Source organism: Cavenderia fasciculata (genome assembly GCF_000203815.1).
Source record: "Cavenderia fasciculata unplaced genomic scaffold Scf_Dfasci-G-o-80e12.f1-5, whole genome shotgun sequence".
Classification (NCBI taxonomy): domain Eukaryota; phylum Evosea; class Eumycetozoa; order Acytosteliales; family Cavenderiaceae; genus Cavenderia; species Cavenderia fasciculata.
The window spans coordinates 1,299,565-1,325,637 of record NW_004457735.1 but is presented as its reverse complement, the minus strand read 5'-3'; the positions used below and the strand labels follow the sequence as shown (position 1 = coordinate 1,325,637).

Genomic DNA, 26,073 nt, shown 5'->3' with positions numbered 1-26,073 from the left:
GTTTATCAAATTAGTTTCATTGGTTTAATTAAAAAAAGAAGAAGAGATGGTTTAAAAGATAACACACACACACGCACACAACCACCACTCCTCACACCTTCCCAGGAATGATGAGGGAGAGAGAGAAGGGGAATCGATGAATAATCATTATGGTTATTAAATAAACATACTCAATATTATAAGATTATCCTTTCTTCACAATAATAATAATAATAATATTAAATATATATATATAGTTCCAATAACTAACAAATGCAAGCAATAGATCCAAAATACAAACAACTGCATCCACAGAGTTCAGCACCAAGTACAGATTTTATAGATAATCCTTGGTTTCGTCATTTAAGACCATTTACACAAGAAGATAAAAATAGTAAGTTGTACCTACCTACCTACCTACGCAATGCATGATCATTGATGATGGCTCCTTTACATTCCTTAACTCCTAACATTAATGATTTGATTTTTTAAAGATATCAAACTTTCACTCATCCAAGATGATATACAGAAATTGAAAATGATAAAGAGTTGGTTCAAGAAACCTAGAGTACAATTTTTATGGTTGAATGATTATTTTTGGTGTGTAGGAGATCAAGAGCAACTCATCAAAGAGGCTATCAGAGCAAGTGTGTCACTCATGGTCAGCTCGGTTGGAGAAAGAAAGATATTTATCTATTTCAGGGTATCTTTAAAAACTGGACTCAACGTAGCTGGTATTCTCTACGATCAACATGAAGGAAAAGAGAGAGCCAGCAAAGGAAAACCAAAGGTTATCTTTCAAAACCTCACAGATTTAGAGTCAAAGAAACCAAACACCTATTTTATAGCTTCAAGAGACCCTAAAGGTAGAATAGTTTTCACACCACTCAAATCATTTTTGGAAACATTCAACTCATACATTCCACATTGTCCACAAGTACCAGTTAGTTTTAAAGACTTGTGCGCTCTGGAGGAAAAGCCTCTTAGACAATTTATCAAAAGGTCTAAAAAAAGAAGTCTACTTTATACAAAAGGGTAAATATTTAAATTAGTATTATTTATTTATTTATTTATTTATTTGTTTGAGTATCAAACTTAACCTAACCTAATCTACTACTATTCATTTCTATATAGATATATTTGTCCTTTTAAAAATTTCCCAAGAGGACATTATCCTGTCGAACAAGATCCATACATTAGAGAAGTTTATATTCCCAAGTTTATGGAATTGAATAATAATAATAATAATAATAATAATAATCAACAAAAGAATAATAGATCATTTGCATTTTTAAAATTCAGTTCAACACCAGACCATCTAACAATGGTAATTGTCAAAAGGAATGAGGATGGTGAATTTGATATTAGTTTTTACAAACCTCCTGAAGGTAGTTATCGAGTTCCTCCCCTTACTGGATTTCATGACACTATACAATACATGATTCAGTTTGGATCAGAAACATTTACTTTTGTGGAACGAGAATCATTTTTACAAGACTATCATTCAGAGATGTGTAAAGTATCAATACCAACAACGCAAGAGAGTGCGTCTGATCAATTATTTGGACTTGCAAGAATCGTCCCCTCTCTTCCAGTTTTTTACCAAGCTTAAATAAATTAAAGATTAATTGTTAAAGTCAAATGATTGCTAAGAGAATTACTAAATACATATTAAAGTCATTCAGCAATGGAAATAATTATATTGATGAATTAAAATAATCTCATTGTAGGATGAAGGAAGGCAGGAATAATAACAACTTGTAAAAGCGGTTGGTATAATAGAATATTTGATTCATCAAGATGGTTGAAAGTCAGAGCAAGTATAGGTTAAAAGATCTATTGTGATTCGACAGTACCAAAATAAGCAACTCTATCCTAAAACACCTTTTAATTTTGAACCACACAAACCATTTTGCTAAAACAAAAAATGATCACTATTAATATTCCCATTTTAAGAATGGTGGGTATTGTTTTAAAACACAACTAATCGTTCATTCATTGTTTAAAATTTTGATCATCATGGTTGTTATCAAATGGTGATCATCAAAGTCGAGTCGTTGGTGACAACTTTTGAGTAAAGGGATCACCATCATCAGGCATATGTAAGAGATCATTTCAAACTACACAATTCATTCGATCATTGTTATCAATCACTACAGATATGGATATTGTTTCATTCTCGCACAGATAATGATCAAAAACAAAGTACAATGTTCGGTTGCTCTCTTCTTGATCAAACATAAAACCTAAGTATAAAAATGGTAATCACTGGAATATTATCATTTACCAAAGCGAGTAGTTGCTTTAAAATGGTAATCATTGGAGTATTATCATTACCCAAAACTAGAAGATGTTCAAAATAGGTAAAATGATCAGTTCGCACCAATAATTGAGTTAAATATTAAATTGTTCATCTTTCCTTTTACAGTGCAACCGTTTAGTATAAATAGAGCAACTTTCGATTCATTATTTAAATCACAAATCAAACAATCAACAATTTAATAATTAAATTCACAACAACTACCATACACAATATTAAAAAATGGCAATTGAAATTATCAACTTTAATCAACTCATCCAAAGACAATCTTTGGATAGATTCCCAACCACACTATTCCCAACCAACTATTTCTACATTGCCTTTTGTATCATTGTTTTCTTATATACCATCCAAAAGCGTGACAAGAAGTCATCAAGTCGCTTTATGGAAATACTTTCATCCAATCAATCAATCAGTATTTTAGAAATCAACTTTAACAATCGTATTGTTAAAACCAATAATAGTTCAGTATCACTTGAACAATTCTGTCAATCATATCTCATCGACTCAATCACCCTCCAAAACAATATCATCTCATCAATGAATCAATTTTCACCAAGTGACGTTCAAATCAAGAGCAAGAGCTGCTCTTCCTATTACCGTCTTACTGGAAAGTATGATGCTTCGACCAATGTCTTCCAAGGAATCATGATTGACAACAGCCAAGAGAAACAACAACTCAAGAAGCTCAAGAATACCTTGACCCACGATGCACTCACTGGTCTCCAAAATAGATACCACCTCAACAACAAGATCCAAAAGTTTTGTGCCAAGTCTTCATCTGAACAATGCTCAATCTACTTTATCGATCTCAACAAATTCAAACAAATCAACGATACCCATGGACACGACAATGGTGACGTTGTCCTCAGATCAGTTGCCGATCGTTTCCAACAATTCGCCGACGAGTCAGTTCTCCCAGTCCGCCTTTCTGGCGATGAATTCCTCATTGTCAAGCGCAATGTAGAATCAAACACACAAGCTGACCAATTCATTTCCAGCTACCTCTCAAGTGTCCAATGCGACACTGTCCAACTCAACAACTCCACCTCAATCATAGTAACTCTTTCCTTTGGAGGTGTTGTGTTCAACAAATCACAATCAACTCAAACCGACAAGTTGATTAAATGTGCCGATGAAAGAATGTATCAAATGAAGAAGAACCTTTTACCAAACGGCAATGCTACCGTTACCTTTACCGATATTTAAATTAATAAATATTAAATAACAAAAAAAAAAAAAAAGTAGTGTACTTTTTTTTTTTTCTAAACACCTACAATACTTGTCTTCTTTATTCGTCTTAAATTGCACATTCATAAAGTTGTTGTTGTTGTTATGATCTTTAATTAATATGTTGATGTCTTTTTTTTAATTATATATCTTCCTGTTTGCTCTTTGGTGAGTCGATAGCCACCTTTATTTCTTAATTTCTTTTTTTGTATATTATTTATTTGGAGAATAATTGTTTTAATTTTTCCATGTTTGGGATATTGTCAAAGTCAAGGTTTAGAGTTTGCATCATGTTAAACATGACTTTTGCTTTCTCGTGACTTTTGGTATCATGGAATATTTCCCTATAAAATTTGTTGAATGTAGTTTGCATGTCTTGGTCAAATTGGAAATGGGCAAACTCCAAAGTATCGAGAATCTCTGTCTGAAGACCATCGATCAATACCGGAGAAACATAGTTCTTTACGCCAGACTGGAATGCCATGAGAGTTACAACGAGCACATACATTCGCATATGCAGCACATAATCAGACAGCGTTCTCCAGTGGGGCAACCCCATACGTCCCATCTGGTCCAATGCCGCCTCGACACTCGTCTCTTCTTGTTCCAACAACTGCTTGACCTGTTCCTCTGTATAGATGCTCTGATTATTCTTCATGATGATGGCACCCATGATAGCCTTGCATATCGCAATGCAGCAATCGTGGCTGTCTTGGGTATCCGAGTACCGAGTGGTCGAGTACTGTCTGATGCTGTTGCCTTGTAGATACTGGCTCATCTTGGCAAGATCCCATTTCACCGTTCGTTGTTGGTCGCCAAGACCATAGTACTTGTTGTGAAAGTACCGAATCTTGATACCGAGGTCGGGGAAGAGACGTGGAACCTCGCGGATCATCTTGACGAGCACATGCTTGACAGTATTGGGCAAAGTGCCACGGCCGTAGCCAGGGAACTTCAACACGTACGACGCCACTACAAGCAACGCTTGCATCGTCACAAACGACGGTGGTAGAACCAATTTCCACATTTCAGAAAAGGGTGACCCAATCACAGAATAGGCTCGGGTAAAGTCGGCAGCAGGATTACCCGTAACCTTGAGCATACGCATATCATCTTCTTCATCGGGAGGCTCATATTTTGAAACCTCTACATATAGCCTCCTTGCAAAACATAGATTGGCATGAGATCATCTTTGTGTGTACCAGTAACGCCTCAACCTCTTACAAAACCAGCGTCCTTTAAGTATTGTCCCAGAGTTTCTTCGGTCCAATTCTTTTCAGTATCAACCTTTTATACATCCACAACATTTCCATAGTCATAAGTGTAGTTGTGTTCATCATTTACACCTTCAACTATAGTACCAGGTTCAACATAAGGTGTACCTAACCTTTTTTTCTTCTTATTCTTTTTTTTCTTTTTCTTTTTCTTTTCTCTATTAATATAAACATTAAAAGGTAAAAGTAATCAAATCAATTAGCAGTCAGTAAGTATACTCGTTAATATAATATAATACATATACAAATAGAAAACAAACAACATTGCTTTTTAGCCTAAACATTGGTTCCATGACTGTTTGTCAGGCATTCCAAATAGAATCAAACAAAAGCAAGATTATTTAGTAATTTATAAAAGATGATGATATTTTATTCAATGGTGGATTGGATTTTAGGTGGTTGAAGTTTGAGAGGATGGAGTGGAACTGGTTATTGATGTTGGATTATTTTCTTGACCATTTGATGTTGATGATGATGATGATGATGATGTGGATGGTGCTGTGGTGTTGGTGTTGGTGGTGGTGGTTGTTGCCTGATTTGGTTGTGTAGGTTGTGTAGGTTGTGGTGGTGGTGGTTGTTGTTGATTATCCAGAGTACTAGTTGAATTATCTATATCTAAAAATGACAAAATCCAATTGTATTCTTCTGGTCCACCATTATTATTACCTCCCGATGGTGGATAGTTTGATGATAATAATGAAGGTGTTAGATATGGTTGAGTTGGTATTACACTATTACTACCCGGTGTGGAATTATTATAACTATTATTATTACTATTTTGATTGTTTGTTACTTCTTCCTTGATTTTTGTTGATTCATGAATTATTATTTCTTTGTCCTTGTTGTTATTGTTATCATTTGATTTGTTTTGTTTTGCCTCTTCATTCGATTGTTGTTGTTGTTGTTGTTGTTGTAAATGATTATTATTATTATTAATATTGATTTGGTTTGGATTTGTTTGGAATTCATTCTTTTGTGCTTGATCAACAAATGATGATGATTGTTGTTGAAGTTGGTGTTGTTGGTGTTGATGTTGTTGATGATGTTGTTGTTGCTGTTGATGGTGCATTTGAAGTTGTTGTTGTTGTTGTTGTTGTTGTTTCAAATGTTGTTGATACATTTGTTGTTGATGTAAATATTGTTGTTGTTGTTGATGTTGGTGTTGTTGTTGTTGTTGTTGTTGTTGTTGTTGTTGTTGTTGATGTATTGGTGATCCAACTACATGTTGTCCATGAGTTTGTGCAATCATTGTAGTTTATGTATATATTTATTTTTGGATTGATGTAGAAAAAAAGAAATCGAGGAGGAGGTATGATATGTATATGTATATCTAATATATAGGAATAATAATAATAATAATATGATGGTCGTTAATTGAATGTACAATAATTACAATATAATAAACAAATTATAAATACTAAATAGTATATATATATAAATAAATAAGGAGAACAGAGAGTTGTTGTAGTGTAGTTGTTCTCTTTTAAATCTAAATGAAAAAATATATTAAACAATCTAAACAAGGGATTTTAATTCATCTCTTCTATCTATATGAATTTAAATAACGGTGACAGACATAGACACAGACACACAATAAACGAAATTGAAGATCTTCTTGGTTGTCTTGCTGCTAACTACTGCTTTGTCTTGTCTTGGTCTATGGTATTTAAAAGAAATGAAACAACAAAAAGTACTCTGATGATTATAGTATTACTGATGATGTTGATTGTGGATGCTCTACTGTGTCTGTTGCTGATGTATCTGATCGTGTGGTGTTGTGTCTTTTTGTTTTTGATTCAGCTAATATGTAAGAGGAGGAGAGCAGGGGTGTGTGTGTTGGGCTCAATGAAAAATGATTACTCTTCTAAACAAACATTGATTGATTACACAATCACAGTAGTAGGAGTAGTAAAAGAAAAGAATAAACAAAGTGTCTACCGTTTGATCATCTTGATTAATCTCAGCAGCAGGAGCAGAAGCAAAGTGCCAACCTGTGTGTTGTGTCTGTTCACAAAACAACTCTTGGTCCCGAATGATGATTGGTTAGAGTAGGATTTTTTTTGATTTTTTTGAAAAGGTGGGCGCGATTGGAAAAGACTAAAATAATACAAGTTGTTTTGTACTAGTACTGATAATTACCCTATTTAGAAATATTCTATAGTTCTTGTTCTTATGGTTCTTGTTTCTTTGGAGATTTAATTTCAATATATATATTATAAAATTATTATTACTATTACTATTATTATTATTATTATTATTATTATTGTGTACTACTGGAACCGAGCAGACTCGGGATAAAAGTGCAAGTATGGAATTGGTGGATAGATATGGATGAATGAATGAATGGATATTTGTATTTAATATTTTTTTACGATTGACTGGACTGACAGACTGACGGGCGGACAACAAAATATCCAGCCAGCGAAAAATAAATTAGTTTTGTTGTTGGAATTAAGAGAAAAACAAATATAAATATATATATGTGATAAATTATGATTAATTTAAACAATCAAATCATTTGATTTGGGGATATACGAAAATGATGATGATTTATTTGGCAACAGACCACCAAACAAAGAGTTGTGAGTTGATGTTGAGAGTTTTTTTTTAATGAGAGTGCGTGGTGTATGTGAGAGTGCGTTGTCAAGTAGATATTCTTTCCAAACCCATCACGATCAAATCACAGATGGATGGAAATGGATATTATGTTATTGTTTGTTAGTTATTGGTTTGATGATAGTGATGATAGTGATGATAGTGATGATGATGATGATAGTGATGGATAATAAAATCAAGAGGAGGATCACCAATCAACCAACAGCAGCAGCAGCAGCAGCGGTAACAACAGCAGCAGAAATAAATCCAGTGCAGTACTGTTGCAACAGCAGCAGCAGCAGCAATAACCCAAAAGAACAATCGTATAAGGGTGGATTGAAGGGAGGAAATTACCTTGTTTGGAAAATCGCATCCAAAAAAAAAAAAAGTGTGAGTGAAAAGCAAGTGGTAGGTGTTTGATGGTTGCATGCATTTAATTAATATGAATGGTGGTAGGTGAAGTGGTTGAGTTGGTCTGTTCAATTATCTGTTTGGATTTTTATTCAAACACGTACGTTCTAAAATTAAATAATTGGGGTTAAACTTGTGAGTATCAACAGATCACAACCACCAATCTCTATTTGGTTGTCCAACTTCCAACTCTACCACCACTACCACCACTCAGCAAGCATTGACATCATCTACTTGATGTATTTGCCTGTTTTACCCACGAACACTATCACTATCATTATCAATAGATACCAATAAATGGTATGTTCTCGATATAGGGGTGAGGAGGACAGACATATTAGGAGGTCCAAAAATATACAACACCCTCCTCTTTCCTCCTTCTCCACAAAATTCATGTCAGTCATCAATCTCTCTAGAGATATTATGTTGTGTTTGGCGAATTCCAATTCGAGTAATAAGAGAGAGAAAGCGGAAATGAGCTTCCTATCTAATTGATGTTGATATCAAATGGTGCTCTTTGGTTTGGTTTTGTTGATTGATTGATTGTCTGTCTGTTTGATGGTGGTAGTGGTGGTGGTGGTGGTGGTGGTGGATATTTGTTGATATTGTCTTTGATGTTCCCGTATCTGGTCAAAAATCGATTGCTTTGAATGGGTTGTCATTTCCAGCGAACATATATGTATGTATGTGTATGTATGTATGTATGTGTATGTATGATCATAACGACGATTCAGTCAGTGGTCCAACCCACAACCAACCAACCAACCAATAGCATTTACCGATTGACTTTTTATCATATTGTACAACCAACTTACATGATGAATACTAATAATAGTATTAGTATTCATGTGAATGATGAATGCAACAACAGAGTTACGCACTCATCTTTCTTTGAGGTTGTTTGATTCCAAGATTTGGTTTGTGTTTGTGTGTTTGTTTGCGTTTCCACATGTGCAAGATCTTCTTCCTTTTGATGGTGAAGTTCCTTTAAATATTTATTGTACAAGTTATTCTATCTAATCTATCCATTCTACACCTTAATCTCGAGTGAATTGTGAAATACAACTAGAATAAACTTCAACAAAACCATTACATTTTGATGGGGATGTCTTTAAGCAATCAATCAATTGTGATTCTTCATTGTTACAAAAACTGAAGGTAAATTATAAGTAAAGTGTAATCACATATAGGTGTTGTTAGATTGTGATACAAACTCTAAAGAAGCAGAAGTAGTATTATTAGTTTCTTGTGTTGATCTAAAAGTTTTGAATTGGTCTTGATGTATTCTCTCTACATTGCTAATGATCTTTGCTGTATTGATTGGTGTATCTTGTAATTGCTTCTTTACACTATCTATCTTTTCATTAAATGTATTCATCTTTTCTCTTCTTCTCTCTTCTTCTTATCTTTCGTCTTTTGAATATGATTATTTAACACAATAAAACTAAACTAAAATTTAATTTAATTAATTTTTAAAGTTGTGCGAGTGACAGGGGGGTAGAAATGACCTGTAATCATCATTCGATATTATAAATGTATCTTATTATTTGTTGGGTTTGGGTGTATACAACTCAAACTTTATCTTTATCTTTATTTGTTTCCTTTTTTATTCCCTATCAATCAATCAATCAAAACAAACACACCCCAATATCTGACATTGTGGGCGATCGCCAAAGGTCACTCTTGGATTATGTTAATCGAGATTATCTTAATTGATGGGTGATGGGAAACGGGTTGCATTGATTGACATTGCACAAACAAACAGAGGTGTACAAAAAACCAAAGCTATTCGTATAACCATTTAAAGAAAGAAACGTCGGTTCATCCGAATCAGATAACGAATGGGAAGGTCGTTTTCATATGAATCTGCTGGGATTTGGCGCTTCTTTTAAATTAATCAAAGAAAAACGCAACGCATTTGAAGGGATGTTCAGCGGCTTTGCCCTCATCACAGGCATTGCCGTTGTTCAACGCTTACGACTGTTTGATTGCAATTTAGAGATTGTTAATTGATGAGGAGGATAATCACCTTAGCTTAGCTTTGATCATCATCTCAACAGACACATACTACTCACACTGTAGTGTAGACAGACAGGAAAGACAGACGAGGAGACTCAAACCGCAATCCGGATTCGGTGAAACATTAACTTAAAAGGAAAAGGAACAAGAAAACTATCTATCAATAATATTAATAATAATAATAATGGAGGACACACCTACTACTAGTATCTCCACTCAACTGAGTGATGTCAATGGCAGCAGCATTCATTCTATTTCAAGTAGTTCTTCTTCTTCTTCTTTTTTAAACGTAAATAATAGAACAAATATATCCTCAATCATTTCATACATACATACATAACACATATAAACATACACAAATATACATATTCGTACAGAGTAATAATAATAATAATAATAATATAAATATAGTAGTATTTCCTTTATCGTGTGTGTGAATGGAAAAAGTAAGTGCAGCATCATGCATATGTTTTGACTGTCACATATCCACATTAAAAGTGTGACATTGATTAAAAATGACTGTCGGCACGTAAATGTACATGTCTCTCTTCCATCCATTCATTCCAATCAATCCAACAACAACAACAACAACAGTCTCAAGATCAACAAATCTTCTGGCTGATCAAAAGTATATGATGGTTTGACCATGATGATTGATTGATCAGAAAGAAGGAACACAATCGTCATCCAAACCACCTTCGCGCGAAATATCGTGCGTGTCATGACAACCAACCAATCAACCAAACCATCCAACCAGACCATCCAATCCATACAATCCATGTTAACATCAATTGGCGATGGTGAATGACCTTTTTTTTTTTTTTTTTTTGGATCGATTGACACTTTACCACAATCGATCCAAGTGAGTGACAACCCCTACCCACCCATCTTCCAACCCATCGACATGTCGACCACTCAGTACTATTCCATATGAAATAGGAGGAGTGTTGGATTTTTTTTTCCTACAACATATACACACACAAATAATACACACACAGAGAGAGAGAGATAAACAACACAACACTCTTCTCCATCTTTTTTTTGTTGATCATACATTTTTTTTCCTTCTTCTCTCTTTTTTTTTTTTTTTTTTTTTTTTAAATATATTATATGTTGGTTGTTGTTGTTGGTTGTTGTTGTTATGCACTATCTCATGCTCATCCTCACCTGAACAGGAATTAGTTAATATTTAACATATATTTTTTTTACTCTATTGTTGTTATAAATTATTAACTCTTTATTCGTCGTCATTTTATTTCATTTCCATATTCCGCCTCCCTCCCTCTCTCCCTTCCTTTCCCTTCACTCTAGAGATCTTCCTCATCTGAATCCAATTTAAATTTAAAACAACAATTGAATAAATCCACCTCATCCTCTTCGTTAATATCGTTATTAATTAAAAGAAGATTAGAGGTTGAAGAAAAGGAAGAAAAAGAGTCAATTAAACATCATCAACAACAAGAGGAAGAAAACGCCAGCAACAAGATAATTAAAAAACAGAAAAGGCATCAAGATAATAATCATCATTCGAGCAGCAGCAGCAACATCAACAATAGTAGGAGCAAAAGTGCCAGTACACTACCAAACTTTTCCACTCTCTCTTTTGACTCACCAAAAAAATCTTCGTCACAATTGGAGATAGATTGGAATCCGATCAATTTTAAACAGAATCATCCAGGTAAATATTATTATTATCACTTTTAAAAATAATATCGGAATGAATATATATGCACACACATTTAAAGTAATTTAAGTAACTCTACTACCATTGGAGGAGGTTGGGGATAGAGGGTGATAGTGATGGTTGGTAATATACTCTTTCTCTTTTTGGGAATAGCGATGGGTGATGCATATTACATTTTCCCTTTTATATTTATTCTTACTACCTATATATTATATAATTAATATAATAATTATATTAATCAAAAGATATACTTTTTTTTTTCTAATTTCATTTTTGTTTTGATTAGATAAAGATAAAGTAAAAGAGAAATTTAGTATTGGAAAATTAGTAACTCTTACAAAAAAGAACAAAGATAAAAAGAAACAACAACACCAACAACAACAAAAAGACAACAAAATGATGAAAAGTAGTTCCTTGCCAGTTGTCAATACAACAACTGTATCTGCAAGTGGAAATGGTGGTAACAATGACGAAAATATCGTTGGAAATGGGAATGGAGCTTCTCCAGCCATACCAACCACCGCCACTACACCCTCCAAGAAAAACAATGGCAATTTCATGTCACATTTCCTTGGCAGAAAAAAGAGTGCCACTGCTCATACATCCAGTGAGAACTTGTCCAAATTCCAACAACAACAACAACAACAACCATTGCACCATGCTAGCACTGGAAATTTACATTCACTTTTAAATCAAAGTCAAAATAATCATAATCATAATAATAATAATAGCAATAATAATTTATCAGTTAAAGTTGGATCAAAAATAGATTCAACTACTAATCAAACAACAACAACAACAACAACAACAACAACACCCATTTCAAATACAAATGGAAATAATAATAATAGTAATAATAATAATATAATGATTGGAGGAACTTTTGGAAAGAGATTATCTAGTTCTAATTTATTATCCAATGTACCTCCACCACCTTCAACTACTAACACATCACCCGCAACATCATCCAACACTGTGAATACTCGACCAATTGTAAAGTCACCTTCTTCAAGTGCTGTCTCTCCAGCATCATCCACCTCTCGATCATCATCCATCTCGCTATCAGCCTCTACAAACTCTGACTCTTCACAACTATCAGAATGCGAAGAGTTGTTGATCAAGGGAGGAATAGCACCACCAGCATCAGCATCAGCATCAAAACAACGAACCCCATCTAAAAATAACCTTACACTAAAGGAAAAAGAAAAACTACTAGATGAATTAAACAACTCGACAACAACACTTGGTAATATAAAGTTTGACATTAATGGATCTGGTAGTAGCAATAGTTTGAATGGAGAGCCTATTGTCATTGTATCGCGACCAAGTGATGATAAAACCTGGCTTGTACCAGATGACATTGACATTGATGAAATCAAGACGAGATCAATAGAATACATTGAATATATTTTGGCTAAACTCAGTGAACATCAAAAGAACTTAAACTCACACCCCAATGGAAACACATCAATCTATCAATTGGACGACTTGATGCAACTAGAATCATTTGAAAAAAAGTGTCGTATTCGTCACGACATTGCAGTCATGTTGGAAATTATCAAACAGTTTAATATTGGTTTCGATTTGATTGATATGGAAATTGATTTTGATTTGGGTGACGAGATGGAAAGAAAGACATTTCTCCTTGCCAAAAAGGTTCTCTATCTTAAAATGGAAGTTAAAAAATCTTTTACTAAAAAACGTGCAAATATTTTATTTACTATAATTCATTGTATATTCCAAGTATGTCAAAAAAGAAAAGAAAAGAAAAACAAAATAATAATAATAATAATAATATATTTATAACTTTTTTCTTTTATTTTATTTTATTTATAGTTTTTACAAGCTAGTATAATTCCAAAAGAAGTACCAACTATACCATTAGAAATGAGTATTACAATGGGTAACGGGTCAGGACTTCATCCACATATTGGGTCAATTGTTTATAAAAGAGGTTATTTAAATAAGAAAAAGGGAAGATCTTTGGGAACTAAATTTTCAACCAAATGGGTCATATTAACACATTCACATTTATTAATTTATAATAATGATAAAGTATGTAAAACAATATTAATCAACAACAATTATTATTTATAACTGATTTAATCTTTGTTATTTATTTTATAGGAAGAAGAATTATTACATAAAAAATCATTAAGTGATTTAACAAGTATTCAATTGACACCTTTGACAAAAGAGGGATATCAAAATTGTTTTACAGTATCATTTGTTTATACAAAGAATGAAACATCGCCATCATCATCTGGTGGAGCCAGTGCCGACAGAGACGAATCAGCAAATATGATGATGATGGATGTCGACGACTGGAATGTTTCATCATCGAATCTACACATGGCGGCAGCATCATCCAAACAGAAAAAGGTAAAGAGCTTTGTATTCACCACAACAAGCGACTCTCCCAACGAAGAAATGATAGAGTGGATGTTGTCCATCGATGGTGTCATCCATTCCAATTTCAAATCATTGATGGATCTATCAATCAAAGAGCAATTCCTTTCGAGCTTCAAAGCAGCCACCAAGTTTAGAGGAGGTCTCTTTAAACATCGAGACGAAGAGTGGCACTATAGCGGTGATGGCCGATTGGTCAACGAAAACTTGGATGGCCAACGAATCGAATACACTTGGGATGGATGCACGCTATCGCCAGACAACAAGGACAGTACGCTAGGACGAGGTCGATGGAACGGAGTATTCTTGGCGTGGTACGGAGGTGTTGGTGGAACAGACCGTGAACCATACCTCAAATATCTATACCAACCAATCGAACGAAACTATATAGTCGACTCTTATCCAGTTCGTCAACAATTCACTTGGACATGGTCTCGCCATTTCTTGGTGTCTTCAGGTGGTGGTGCTGGTGAATGGTTGATTGAAGGTGATGTTCCTCCTTGTCTTGTAATGTTGGTTCAAATGATGAAATATTATAAACTTGGAAGATAAATCAATAGTAAATAAGTAAATAGGTGTAAAGATTTGAAATATATATACTATATAACAAGAAGGAGGGGGATGGTTTTTAAAGATAATAAATAATCTAAAGGGTTAAACTTTTATTGATATAATATATGTACATCTACATAAAGAGATATGTTATATAAAAATAAGAAAAGATAAGAAGTATTAGTTTATGTTTGCAGTGTGTGGTAGTGATTCTTTTGTTTAAAAAAAAATACCCTTTCGTTCATGGCAAACACTGTTTGTAGTTTAAGTTAAGAACAACAAAAGATCTTTTTTAACTTTCTCTTGAAAGCGGCCATAAAGAGCTTTGATTTGACAGACATTCTATAAATATATCTCTGAGTGTATTTGTACAAGCAACTAAAAAATAAAAGATGAAACGCTCAGATGAGACAGGTGAATGAAAGCTTTGCTTAGGTTTCTTTCTTTAGATTCGGCGATTAGATACACAACACAACTGCATGCACGTGTACAAAAGAAGATTCTGACCAGGAGGATTTTATTTAAATTAATTAAAATGAACGTCGTTTATTTGATCAAAACCGTAGATTTATGACCAAATTCGTTCAAAAAGTCGTCATTTTCGAATTGTGACAATTTACAAGGGGGCTCATCTCATCTAAGCTTCTGTTGCAAGGGTCATACTTTGGATCAAAGTTCCAAGATATTGTGTGACCATTGAGAATGTCAAGGACAAGTCTTGAGACATACCGTTAAAAGATTCGTTCAGTTGGTCAATAGAATGATCTAGTTGTGGACAACATTTCTTTACATAATCTACCATATGGAAATACGATTCAACTGTTTGAGGTCTAAAAGAATCTGTGTGAAAAGAAAAGTATGTTTGGTTAGTAATATGGTTTGGTGTCTTAATTTTCAACCTTTTTAATATTTACCAATATCATTAAAATCATTGTATTGTGGTAAAGTATTTAGTTGAATCGACAAGATAAAGTCATTCTTTAAAACAACATCATAGACCTTATCCTTTTCCACTTGTTTGATATAAATATTGCTTGGATTCAAGATGATCATTAGTTTGTCAAGATTATCATCCTCTTGAAGAATATGCATGGCATTTGACAATGACTTTAGAATTGATAAACAAATCTTGGGTGATGGACTAGTAGTAGTTTGAAGGAATTGTTCCAAAGTTGGTAATAACATTATTTCTTTTAAATAAACTAAATATCCCAATTCTTGATCATATGCAAATTGATAAAATCTTTGTAATGCTAAATGTCCTGTATTACTAAATAAATAAATAAAAAGGGTTAGTACATATATTTAAAATATTTAAATTTATACATTTATACTTTTATATTTACCTTTGTTTTTGAATATCAAAATAAATCATTGCCTCAACATTTAAATTATTTGGTTCAACTTTAAAGAATTGAAATTCATATTGAGAACCATTATAGTTGATTCTGTTGAGTTGTGAAAGAGTATGAGCATCATAATCTTTTAAAAGTCCACCACTAAGAGTTGTTAATTGATCGATTGGGACACGGAGTTTGTCGATCAACTTTAGATAATAGGATTTGTAATGAGGTTTGAACAAGTTGATAAAACTGTCATAGTATTGATTGGCAATATCCATTTCGTTTTTAGAATAATGGTATTTGAATAAGAGTCTAGATGCTTCGGCAGTATGTTTGACCTTGTTAAACAGTTCCAATGCCTTGCTTTCATCCTTTTTAATGCCTTTTCCATTATAATAGTAAAGTCCCAATACAAAGGTGGCTCTCTCTAGTTGACTCTTGAGAAATTGTAATTGGCTGGCATCATAGACATCGTGTTCGTCACTATCCAAATCGATACTTGATCCTTCGAAATAGGCCTTTTCACACCATTTGAATGCCTGTTCTGGGTTGACATTGACTCCATTTCCACTAGAGTAACAATACGATGCCATAAGGGCCGATGGAAAGTAGTAGAGAGAGTGGTTGTTAAAGTATTGGAAAGCTTCCGATACCTTGTTTTGTCTAAATGACATCATTCCCAGTTGATAGGCAGACATTGCTGCCTTTGTATAATTACGTCCCTTTTCTCTTTCTACCATCTCTTTGGCTTTTTCCCTTTCAATTGTGTTGTTATTATTTTTGATTTGTTTTGTATTGACTTGTTGTTGTTGTTGTTTCTCTTGGTCATCTTGAAACATGGACAATAGATCTTCAAAATGATTACTAAAATAATAAGGGGTTTGACATTTAACTGCAAGTTCACTGAAATAACCAGTTTCTATTTCAAGACTTTTAAGTATATCATAAATCACTATGCCAAAAGCTATAACATCAATCTCTTTGTTTCTAAATATATCTGGGTCAAGTTTTGTAGACTTGTCTATTAATTTTCTTTCAACTAAAAGTAAAAAAAAAAAACAACATTGTTTAGCATCAAACAAATAATATGTATATGTATATTACATACAATCATATTGTTCTTGTACACCAGTTTTAGTTGTATTTTCAACCATTGATAGACCCATATCACAAATTTTAATATGATTATTAGAATCAATTAAAATATTACCAGATTTGAGGTCACGATGTATAATCTCTTGAGAATGAAGATACTCCATACCAGTAATAATTTGTTTTAAAATTTTGAATAAAATGGAATCTACAAGTGATTGTTCTTTTTCTTTTTGAATGAAATCATCTTTAACTAATTTACGCCATTCTTGATGATCTATATTAAATAATTTATCCTAAACACATATATATAGAATGTTAATGTTAATATTAAGTAGTTATAATAAATATATTTATATATTTCTATTTTTTACCTTTAAACTAGATTCTATAAATTCCATAATGATTCCTACTTTGTTATCACCCATAATTGTTGAACCGTGTACTTGAACTACATTTGGATGAGTGAGAAGCATTGAGATTTCAGCTTCCTTTTGAAAAGAGGTGACAGTGGTAGGATCATTTGTAGCCTTTGCCACTTTAAGGGCATAATAGTTATCACCAATTCTAATCTTGTGCAACTCTCCATGCCATCCTTGATTGATAAATCCATCCAATTTAATAGAGTTGAAGGGGATGGTTGGGAGATAGGTCTCACGAAATAGATCGAGAATTTCAGGTAGATCCAAGTTGACGTGAGCAACCTGCCTTTTAGCTTCTTCCTTTTTACCAAGACTATCTAGACATAGTGCTTTGAGGAGTATGACGGCGTGAGAGTCTTGACGATTCTCTGCAATGATGAGGTCATAGTTTTGCTTGACAAATCTACCTTGAAAGTAGAACTTGTAATATCCAAATATACCATACTCGTCTGCCTTGAAATGCCACTCTCTAGCTTTTTTCGCGCATTGCGGAAACGATTCACCATTAATATGCATTCTTCCAATGAGGTTTCTGGATTGTTTTATTCCAGCTTGAGCAGCCTTGAACAAGTAGTCACGAGCAACGAAAAAGTTTTGTTCAGCAATGACGTGGTAGATCTTGGCGTCGGATCCAATATCATCCGAGTATCCATACTCTTGGTATTTAAAGTACTTTGAAGAGTTGGTTGGTTTATAATCACCTATTTTAATCTTTGATTGTGATGGATCGGCAGTTCCAAAGTAGTAGACCATGCCAACCAAGTAGCAAGCATGTATTTCACCAACGTCTGCAGCCATCATTAAATACTTTAATGTATTGCTCTTGTCTTCTTCAACACCCCATCTATACTTGTGTAACACACCCAAACAATAACAAGTGGTTCCATAGAGTGATTTAATGGTGTCGTCCGATGGATTCTTTTCATAGTCTACACGATATTGATTGGCCAAGTAGACCAACATATCGTATAATGGATGTCTTGTTTTCAAACTACCATCTAGAGTCTCTTGACGAACCCAATTTGATGCATTGTAGAATGGATGTTTTGGTTCTTGAGTATCTCTATTCTTTTTCCATTCAACAAGTAGTGCATAATCTTTACACTTTTGTTCCCTCTCGACTGATGTCTCCATATTCATCTCCTTTGTTCTATCTACAGTAATCGATCGATTGAATTGATAATAATACATGATCGACAATAGAAAGTTGTTTGGTATACTTTCTTCATCTTTTGCTCCTCTTCTATCTGCCCATGATGAAAGAGTTTTCACTTGATCTCTAGAGAGAAAGAGTAATAACAAACAAACAAACAAATAATCACAATTTAATAGAAAAAGTTAATATATCATTTCAACGATTGATTTTTCTAAATTATATAAATATATTATATTTACATCATTTTGTAATTATTATTTGTTAATACAAATATTTAGATTATAACAACAAGAACAACAAACAACAACAACTATTTTTAACATACTAACCTAACTTTTTAAAAGTGGGTGATGATCTGATAATCTTCATAGTTGAGTTGAGTGAACAACCAACCACAACCATCAAAAAAATAAAATGCATAATAATCAGGGGGAATTGAATAGTGAGTCTTTTTATTGGATGGTTGGCTAAAAATAACAGTAATATTATTATTTATTTGACAGCTCTCTTTAATTTAATTGAATATTCTCTAATCTTCCACTTATTCTTTTTAATAATATAAATGGATGAGATTGTGATGATGGTTGCACCAACTACACCACAAACAACTGCAATCACAATAATCTTCCAATTACTACTATCCTCTTCATTGGTCTCTACTATCTCTCCATTGATACATTTAGTATTTGATTTTTTATCTGTAATCAATAATGAAAAATCTATAATGAAAAAGAATGAATGAAAGAAGTATTCATAATTAATGTGTTTGGAATTAAAATATATATATTTTCTGTTTTCTTCTATAACATACCAGGATCAATAATAGCATAACTTGAAAATATTGGTAAATTAATACCAATTAGAGCAGTATTATTGGACGAACCAGTACTAGCACTGTTATTTTTTTGAACAATTGCATTTTGAATGGCAACAACTCTATCATCGACCATAGCATTTTGTTGGAATCTTGCATATAAAACATTTTGACCTACTATTAATTGTACCCATGATAATAGGTTGTTGTCACTGTCGAGGTATCCAGCCTCTTTACTTGCACATTCATCCTTGCCAATACTAGTATTGAATAATAATACCATGTGATTGAGTTGACTGGCAAATTTATAGTTTGATATACCGACTGCATATTTGACAGATTGAGCGGGTACTGTAAAGTTTTGGTTGGCAAAGTTGTAGGTTTGTTCCATTGTCAAATATTCAAGTGTGACATTGACGGTTGCACCATTATCTTGTTGAATGGTGGTGTTGTAGAGATACACTTGCTTTTCAGTACTGTTGGTGGTTATATTGTAAGACGTCCAATTCAACTGACTATAAGATATGACTGTATTGTCGTCTAAATCCATTTCAACAATTTCAACCAATGAAATGGTAGTTGTAAGTGATGTTGTAGTGTTGGTTGTACCTCCTCCTCCAGTTGTTGATCCAGTAGTACTTGTAGTACCACCATTATTAGGGGTAGTTTGATTGGTTTGGAAGTTGGTTGTGGGGACGTTTTGGTCGATTACTGTTTTGGTAGAGTTGTCAGATTGACCGAGACAATCAGAACCAATGTAGGGTGGTGTGCAGACACACCCGGTGGTTGTACAGTTACCTCGGCTGTTACAGTTACCAGGACACAGTGTGACAACGGGTGGGGGTGTGTAGGTAGAGACGTTAAAGGTGGTGGCACCAGACATACGAGACCCGTCGACGAGGATAGCAACGGTACACTGTGCCGATGTGAGTGGTCGAGACACATACAGTGTCAGTTGATAGGGGAGTGTCTCGATAGCAGGTACGGGAATGACAGCACCTCCATCACACGTTATAATACCCTTGACCGTTGCCAGCTGTAATGGTGACCCAAATCCATCACCCTTTACAACCAGTCTTCCAACACCCTTTGAATCTTGTACAAGGGTGCCGACCGATGATATAACGGGATCCAAAACATCGGCCATTGAAAAGAATGCATTGTACCCCTCTGCAATGAGATCATCGGTCGAGTACCCATTAAAGTTGATGGTATTATCAACAAGACCATAGATGGAGAGTGCAAACCCACCTCCGAGGGCATACCCATACGGTAGTTCAACAACTGCTTGGTAGTTGCTCAAGAACCCATCGCTGCCAGAGCGCACCGAATCAAAGGCGAGAAGTTGCTTGACACTATTGAGTGCATAGACAACTGGATTGTGTCGAGATGCAATACCAGAGATACCAATCTCTTTGACTCTAAAGTTGACTATGTAACGGTATCGTGGAACGACCTCTGTCACATTCCAAAAGTCGAGTACGGGTGGCTCAGTATCATCGACCAATGTACACATGATTGTAATGACCTGTGCATTCTTGAGTGGGTTAAATGAGTCTGACGTTCCGTAATAATCATACACCAATACTTCATCGACGATCGTTGTTACTTGGAGACGAGTGATCGTAAAGTTTTGGTCTCTACAGTTGCTGGCAATGGGAATAGTTAGGATGAATTGGTTAGAGGGGTCTGGGTTGATAGTCATTTCGTATGGCAGTGGATCGATAGAAGATTGGATGACGACACTACCCTCTTTAAACAATCGACCGTATATTTGACCAGTCCAACTGATGATACCACCGTTACCCTGTGGGATGGTGTAGGTGGTAGTGGTGGTTGCATTGATTGATATCTTTGGTCCGATCGACTCGGTGTATCCAGTATTGATAATCAGCGGTGTAGTCATTCCAACATCAGTAGTACGTTGTTGCAGTAGTTGAGATGTAATATCTCGATTGATCAACATGAATGGGAACATTTCACCTGGAATCGTTCCAACGGGGATCTCCCATCTGACATAGTATGCGTCGGCATACTTTCCATACACTATCTTTCTTTGTGTGGCCATACCGTACCCTTGGAGGAGTACTTGTGGAGTCCATCGATCCAAAGGGAATGGAGCAAACTTTAGATTAAATGCAATCCAAAACAATTGAGTCTTTGTGGTGACGTCGACCTGAGTAGCCATATACGTAAAATCAATAATGTTTAAAGCATCAACACGTGAGATTTCGTAAATGTTTGGAATGGTCTGTAGTACCTTGTTCTCGTCGACAAACAAAGTTCCCATCTGATGCATTCTAACATTACCTGCCATATCCTCGATGGTAATAGCAACGTTTTGATCAAATTGATCAAATGTGATTGTCTTTGCATACCATCCCAACCGAACCGTTCCATTCAACAAATCATTAATCGTCAAATCATTTCCAACAATTGATATCTTGTACACACCCGATCCAACATCTGATACATGCATCTTTATAATACCAGTATTATAATCCAACATTTCATAATTAATTGCTAGTAATTGTGGTATTATTATATCTTGATCTAAGAAACAAATCCAGAAAACAAAAAAAAATATTAATATCGATTATTATTTATAATTATTAATATTAATTAATTAATTAATGTACATACTTGCAGATTGTATAACAGCATCTGCAGATTGAGATGCATTGACAGTAGTTATAACTACAGACATTGGAGAATATTGATAGAATGATGGAGCAATCAATGAAAGTGTGGAAACATAGAGATCAGAACGACCAGCTCCATAAGAGAATGGGAATGTGTGTAAAATATATCTACTAAAGGTCTGTGTATCATATGTCATGGTTAAATGAGTTGGTGAAACATTCTTATTGGCTTTAACCGACACCAAACTAGATTGTGGTTTGACTGAATTAACAATAATCATTTCACTATCAATAAAATAATATACTGGTTCAACTATAAATGTGTAAACCAAATATATTAGTATTAATAATTGTTACAATTACTCTATTATTATTATTATACATTATAAACATACGAGAAAAAGTTAAAGTTAACATTTTGTTTGGGTAATTTGAAGTACCCTCAGATCTAAATGGACATAGATGTGGGGAATCATCGGTAGTGTAAAAGTAGTAGAGATAGGTTCCATTGGTTCTTGTACCTTCATATGGGAAGAATTTAGAGGTTGGATAGGCATAGAGTACTGATGGAGCACTCATCTCTACTTTAACATACATCTCTACCATTCCACCTACTATTCCACTAAATGAAACTGTTAAAGTTGCCCATAAAACAGTTGGTAAGACTACAATAGAAAATGAATAAGAAGAATGAGGTTAAGTTATTGAAATAAATAAATATAAATAATAAAGCTTACCAATATAATTAAATATAGGTGGAATGATGGTTGATTTGCCAAAGAGTGATACATTATTATCAAGGACGGATGATGATGTCATGAATGTCAACTCGTAGATTCTTTCTCTTGTCAACCTCGATGCAGAGTGATCGGCAATCACTCTCCAAGGACTACAAGTTGACGATACACATATATTATCGGGTGTTGCCAAAGTTGTAGTTGTAGCATATACAACTATCTTATTTTTAAGTGGATCATAGAATGGAGGTGATACAGTAAATGCATTTGCTGGATCAGTTGTAGCTACAACAAACAAAAGTATAGAGAGGTAAGTAATAGATATATAAGATATATATATATCTCTCTCTCTCTCTTTTAGATAGATTTAAACATACATAATATACACATTAATAAACCAGTTGTATTAATGATAGTAGTACCAACACTAGTAGTGACAGAAACTGAAATCTTTAGAGATGCAGTACTATTACTTGCATCGGGTGTAAGATAGACCATTGCATAATAGTATGTTGAACCATATGCATCTTGTGAAGACTGTGCATTGACTGCACCAAACAAGACATTGGTCATTGGTAGACCCATCGGGTCAACAAGTCCAAATGAAACTGTCCAATTACAAGACTGTGATAATGCTCCTACATATTGAGTCGATGGTTTATTGTATACCATACCACTAATATTGGGTGTTGGCGCGCTATCAACAAAAAAGTGACATGTCTCTGTTGCTAAAAGTAAAAGTAATAAAAGACTAGAAATAATGATATTGATGAAATATTTCATCTTTCTCTTTTTCTTTTTTATCTCTATCTCTCTCTCTCTCTCTGATGTGTTGTTTAATTCAATTACTAATCGGTCTTTGGTTGGTATTAATAGAGTACCCCCTGCCTGTCATCATCATCCATTCACCATTTTCTCCTACTACTATGAATCAAAAGATGAGAAATATCTCCCAACCATTTAAATGTCCCTCGGTTTTTGAATGATCACCTCATTGATCGCACCCCACCACCATTTTGTTGAAAACCAACCCACCAAGACTTTGAGACCAACTGTTTTGTTCCAAGCCAAACATTGATACCCAATAATGACAATAATAATAAGATGATGGACTAGGATGGGAATTTTACAATATAAAGAATGGACATATTGGAGACATGTGGTGTGGGGGATAGGGATAGGGTTAGGGTTCCGAGTCTCTCGGATTGCGTGAATATCTATTTATTTGATTTAATTATTTAATTGATAACAAATTAAAATTTAATGAAAATGAAGAATCTGCATTCTTTGTTCTTTCAAGTGCCGAATAGAGATCTTTAATACCATTCAAGATGGTCGTGGTTGTTTCATTATTATTATTACTGTTATTATTATTGTTATGACTATTATTAATATATTGTTGGAGAATGGTTGATAATTGTTGGTTGAGGATGGTTGGACGACAAGTGTAGACATCCTTAAAGAGGTGTCCTTGGTTTTCGACCAACCTGTCAATGACCAACAGGATATAATTACAAGTGTCTTGGTGGTCGATAGCAAGATGGTACGACAGTGATTGTATGAGATGTCCAATGGCATGGTCCAACTGGTGTCCGATAATTAGTTTTTGGTTTAAAAAGAATTCAATCAAATATACAATGTTGTGGCTGTAATAGTCTCTTGACAACACTGAATTTAATAGTGTTGAAAGATTAATAACAGTGTGAATGTTGGTGTTGATAGTCAAAGTGATTTCGACAAGTTGGTAAAGTAATTTACAAGATATATCTACAATGTCATTATTTGGTTCATTAATGATGATTTGTGAAACCATCTTTAATGTATTGACTAGGAATTGGGTGTTGCTATTATTATTGTTACGATTAAAATAGAAAAGAGTGGTTGATAAACTAGATAATAACAATTCTAATGTCAAGTAATCTACACTAGTTTGTTGTTGTTGATGATGTTGTTGATGATGTTGATTTTGTTGTTGGAAATAAAACTGTTCAATTAAGAATAATAATCTAGATACAATATTTACAGGTGATGTGATGGTTGTGTTGATAAGTTTAATCATATCAAAATCTGATGGATTAAATGATAGATTGAATGGGTTAGATGATGATGATAAGGATGATGATGATGTTGCGTGACTGGTGAGTTGTGTATTTCCATTAATAAGAATAAATGAACGTAGTGCATTCTGTAATACCATCTCATCATTAAAAAAGAGTGATGCTTTGATTGAAGGTACTAATGGTAACACACCAACAATGTTGTTGGATGTGATAGAAAGGGCAGCCATAAAACTTGTGCAATCCTGGATCAACTCGAGTAACAAGTCTTGTGTGACAGTACCTTGGTATCGTTCGACTGCACGTAAAAGGATGTCTGTGTGACGCGAAGCAACTCCCATAACTACCATCTCATCTCTATATATTGGTTCTTCAGCAGCCACATTTGACAGAATCGATATAATATAATCGATAAATACAATCATCATCTGATGCTGGTCGGCATCCACCTGCACCGATACACTTGTACCAGCACCAAACATGGCGGATGATTCCTTGTGAAATAACTTGATCAGGCTCTCGAGTACGCCTTCTTCCACCAGTTTATTGGAATATCCAAAATGTGAAGATATATTTAATATACATAATGCCGATTCATTCTAGAAAAATAATAAAAGGTTGTTTTTTTAGGATCATCATCATCATTATAATTATTATAATTATTCTACTCGGCACCAATAATATACAAGATCACAGTGACTATTGTCTATGTCTATTGTTTGTTATTGTTGTTGTTGATATAGTTGTTGTTGTTTTAATTAATATTTACTCTAATATGTTGATTAGAATGATTTAAAAAATAGTGAAAGATTGAAACCAATCCTGCATTTATAATATCATCTATTTCATTTCGTTCACCTGTTTACCAATTAATTAATTAGTTAGTTAGTTTACTAATTCATCATGTGACAGAGAGCATTCAAAATGTTTGTTTGTCTGTCTGCAGTCGATCAAAAGTTGATAACAAACCTCTTTCTAATTGTATTCTCGAATGAATAATACTGTTTAACAGTTGGTTCTCGTCCTCGTGATTCATTTCTTTTCCTACTTGGTAGTCTGTGTAGGGGACCGACCTCTCTCTTTTCTTTCCTTCCTTCCTTGGGTGTTATAGTATTATTGATTTATTGTTATTGATGGTAAGTGTGCTTGTTCTGAACCTACTAAACATGTCGATTATTTATAAATAAATTAATTGTAATAATAACAATAATAATAATAAAAGTAAAGTCTTTTCTCTCTCTCTGTGCTCAGGTGTGTTTGCAGAAGCACACAAATTTCTCATGAGAAAAATCTGGTTCAACTGAGAAAGTTTTAATAACATGTTAGAATTAATATTA

At 34.0% G+C, this 26,073-nt stretch overlaps 8 protein-coding genes across 8 annotated transcripts; 3 read left to right on the top strand and 5 right to left on the bottom strand.

Annotated features, from left to right (window-relative positions):
- Positions 1 to 252: 252 nt before the first annotated feature.
- On the top strand, positions 253 to 1,591 carry DFA_05349 (uncharacterized protein; the record flags this gene model as incomplete). The annotated part of the gene is made up of 4 exons (XM_004361011.1): positions 253 to 373; positions 474 to 1,014; positions 1,114 to 1,367; positions 1,476 to 1,591. The coding sequence occupies 4 exons, from the start codon at positions 253 to 255 to the stop codon at positions 1,589 to 1,591; spliced, it is 1,032 nt and encodes a 343-aa protein (XP_004361068.1).
- A 930-nt stretch (positions 1,592 to 2,521) lies between these two features.
- DFA_05348 (uncharacterized protein) lies at positions 2,522 to 3,508 on the top strand (the record flags this gene model as incomplete). Its single annotated transcript, XM_004361010.1, has 1 exon — positions 2,522 to 3,508. The coding sequence occupies one exon, from the start codon at positions 2,522 to 2,524 to the stop codon at positions 3,506 to 3,508; it is 987 nt and encodes a 328-aa protein (XP_004361067.1).
- A 238-nt stretch (positions 3,509 to 3,746) lies between these two features.
- DFA_05347 (uncharacterized protein) lies at positions 3,747 to 5,068 on the bottom strand (the record flags this gene model as incomplete). The annotated part of the gene is made up of 3 exons (XM_004361009.1): positions 3,747 to 4,658; positions 4,826 to 4,961; positions 5,064 to 5,068. 3 exons carry the CDS (start codon positions 5,066 to 5,068, stop codon positions 3,747 to 3,749), a joined length of 1,053 nt encoding a protein of 350 aa, XP_004361066.1.
- Positions 5,069 to 5,194: 126 nt separating this feature from the next.
- On the bottom strand, positions 5,195 to 6,052 carry DFA_05346 (uncharacterized protein; the record flags this gene model as incomplete). The annotated part of the gene is made up of 1 exon (XM_004361008.1): positions 5,195 to 6,052. One exon carries the CDS (start codon positions 6,050 to 6,052, stop codon positions 5,195 to 5,197), a length of 858 nt encoding a protein of 285 aa, XP_004361065.1.
- Positions 6,053 to 6,360: 308 nt separating this feature from the next.
- DFA_05345 (uncharacterized protein) lies at positions 6,361 to 9,187 on the bottom strand (the record flags this gene model as incomplete). The annotated part of the gene is given in 4 exon segments (XM_004361007.1): positions 6,361 to 6,498; positions 6,518 to 6,603; positions 8,589 to 8,634; positions 9,020 to 9,187. The coding sequence occupies 4 exon segments, from the start codon at positions 9,185 to 9,187 to the stop codon at positions 6,361 to 6,363; spliced, it is 438 nt and encodes a 145-aa protein (XP_004361064.1).
- A 1,174-nt stretch (positions 9,188 to 10,361) lies between these two features.
- DFA_05344 (uncharacterized protein) lies at positions 10,362 to 14,473 on the top strand (the record flags this gene model as incomplete). The annotated part of the gene is made up of 5 exons (XM_004361006.1): positions 10,362 to 10,466; positions 11,140 to 11,506; positions 11,799 to 13,255; positions 13,349 to 13,567; positions 13,640 to 14,473. 5 exons carry the CDS (start codon positions 10,362 to 10,364, stop codon positions 14,471 to 14,473), a joined length of 2,982 nt encoding a protein of 993 aa, XP_004361063.1.
- Positions 14,474 to 14,765: 292 nt separating this feature from the next.
- DFA_05343 (uncharacterized protein) lies at positions 14,766 to 18,730 on the bottom strand (the record flags this gene model as incomplete). The annotated part of the gene is made up of 7 exons (XM_004361005.1): positions 14,766 to 14,851; positions 15,137 to 15,313; positions 15,388 to 15,743; positions 15,820 to 16,855; positions 16,925 to 17,204; positions 17,283 to 18,609; positions 18,726 to 18,730. The coding sequence occupies 7 exons, from the start codon at positions 18,728 to 18,730 to the stop codon at positions 14,766 to 14,768; spliced, it is 3,267 nt and encodes a 1,088-aa protein (XP_004361062.1).
- A 248-nt stretch (positions 18,731 to 18,978) lies between these two features.
- On the bottom strand, positions 18,979 to 25,772 carry DFA_05342 (EGF-like domain-containing protein; the record flags this gene model as incomplete). Its single annotated transcript, XM_004361004.1, has 9 exons — positions 18,979 to 19,205; positions 19,298 to 21,853; positions 21,944 to 22,255; positions 22,338 to 22,607; positions 22,680 to 22,964; positions 23,057 to 23,407; positions 24,003 to 25,335; positions 25,506 to 25,558; positions 25,706 to 25,772. The coding sequence occupies 9 exons, from the start codon at positions 25,770 to 25,772 to the stop codon at positions 18,979 to 18,981; spliced, it is 5,454 nt and encodes a 1,817-aa protein (XP_004361061.1).
- Between the last annotated feature and the right edge of the window lie 301 nt (positions 25,773 to 26,073).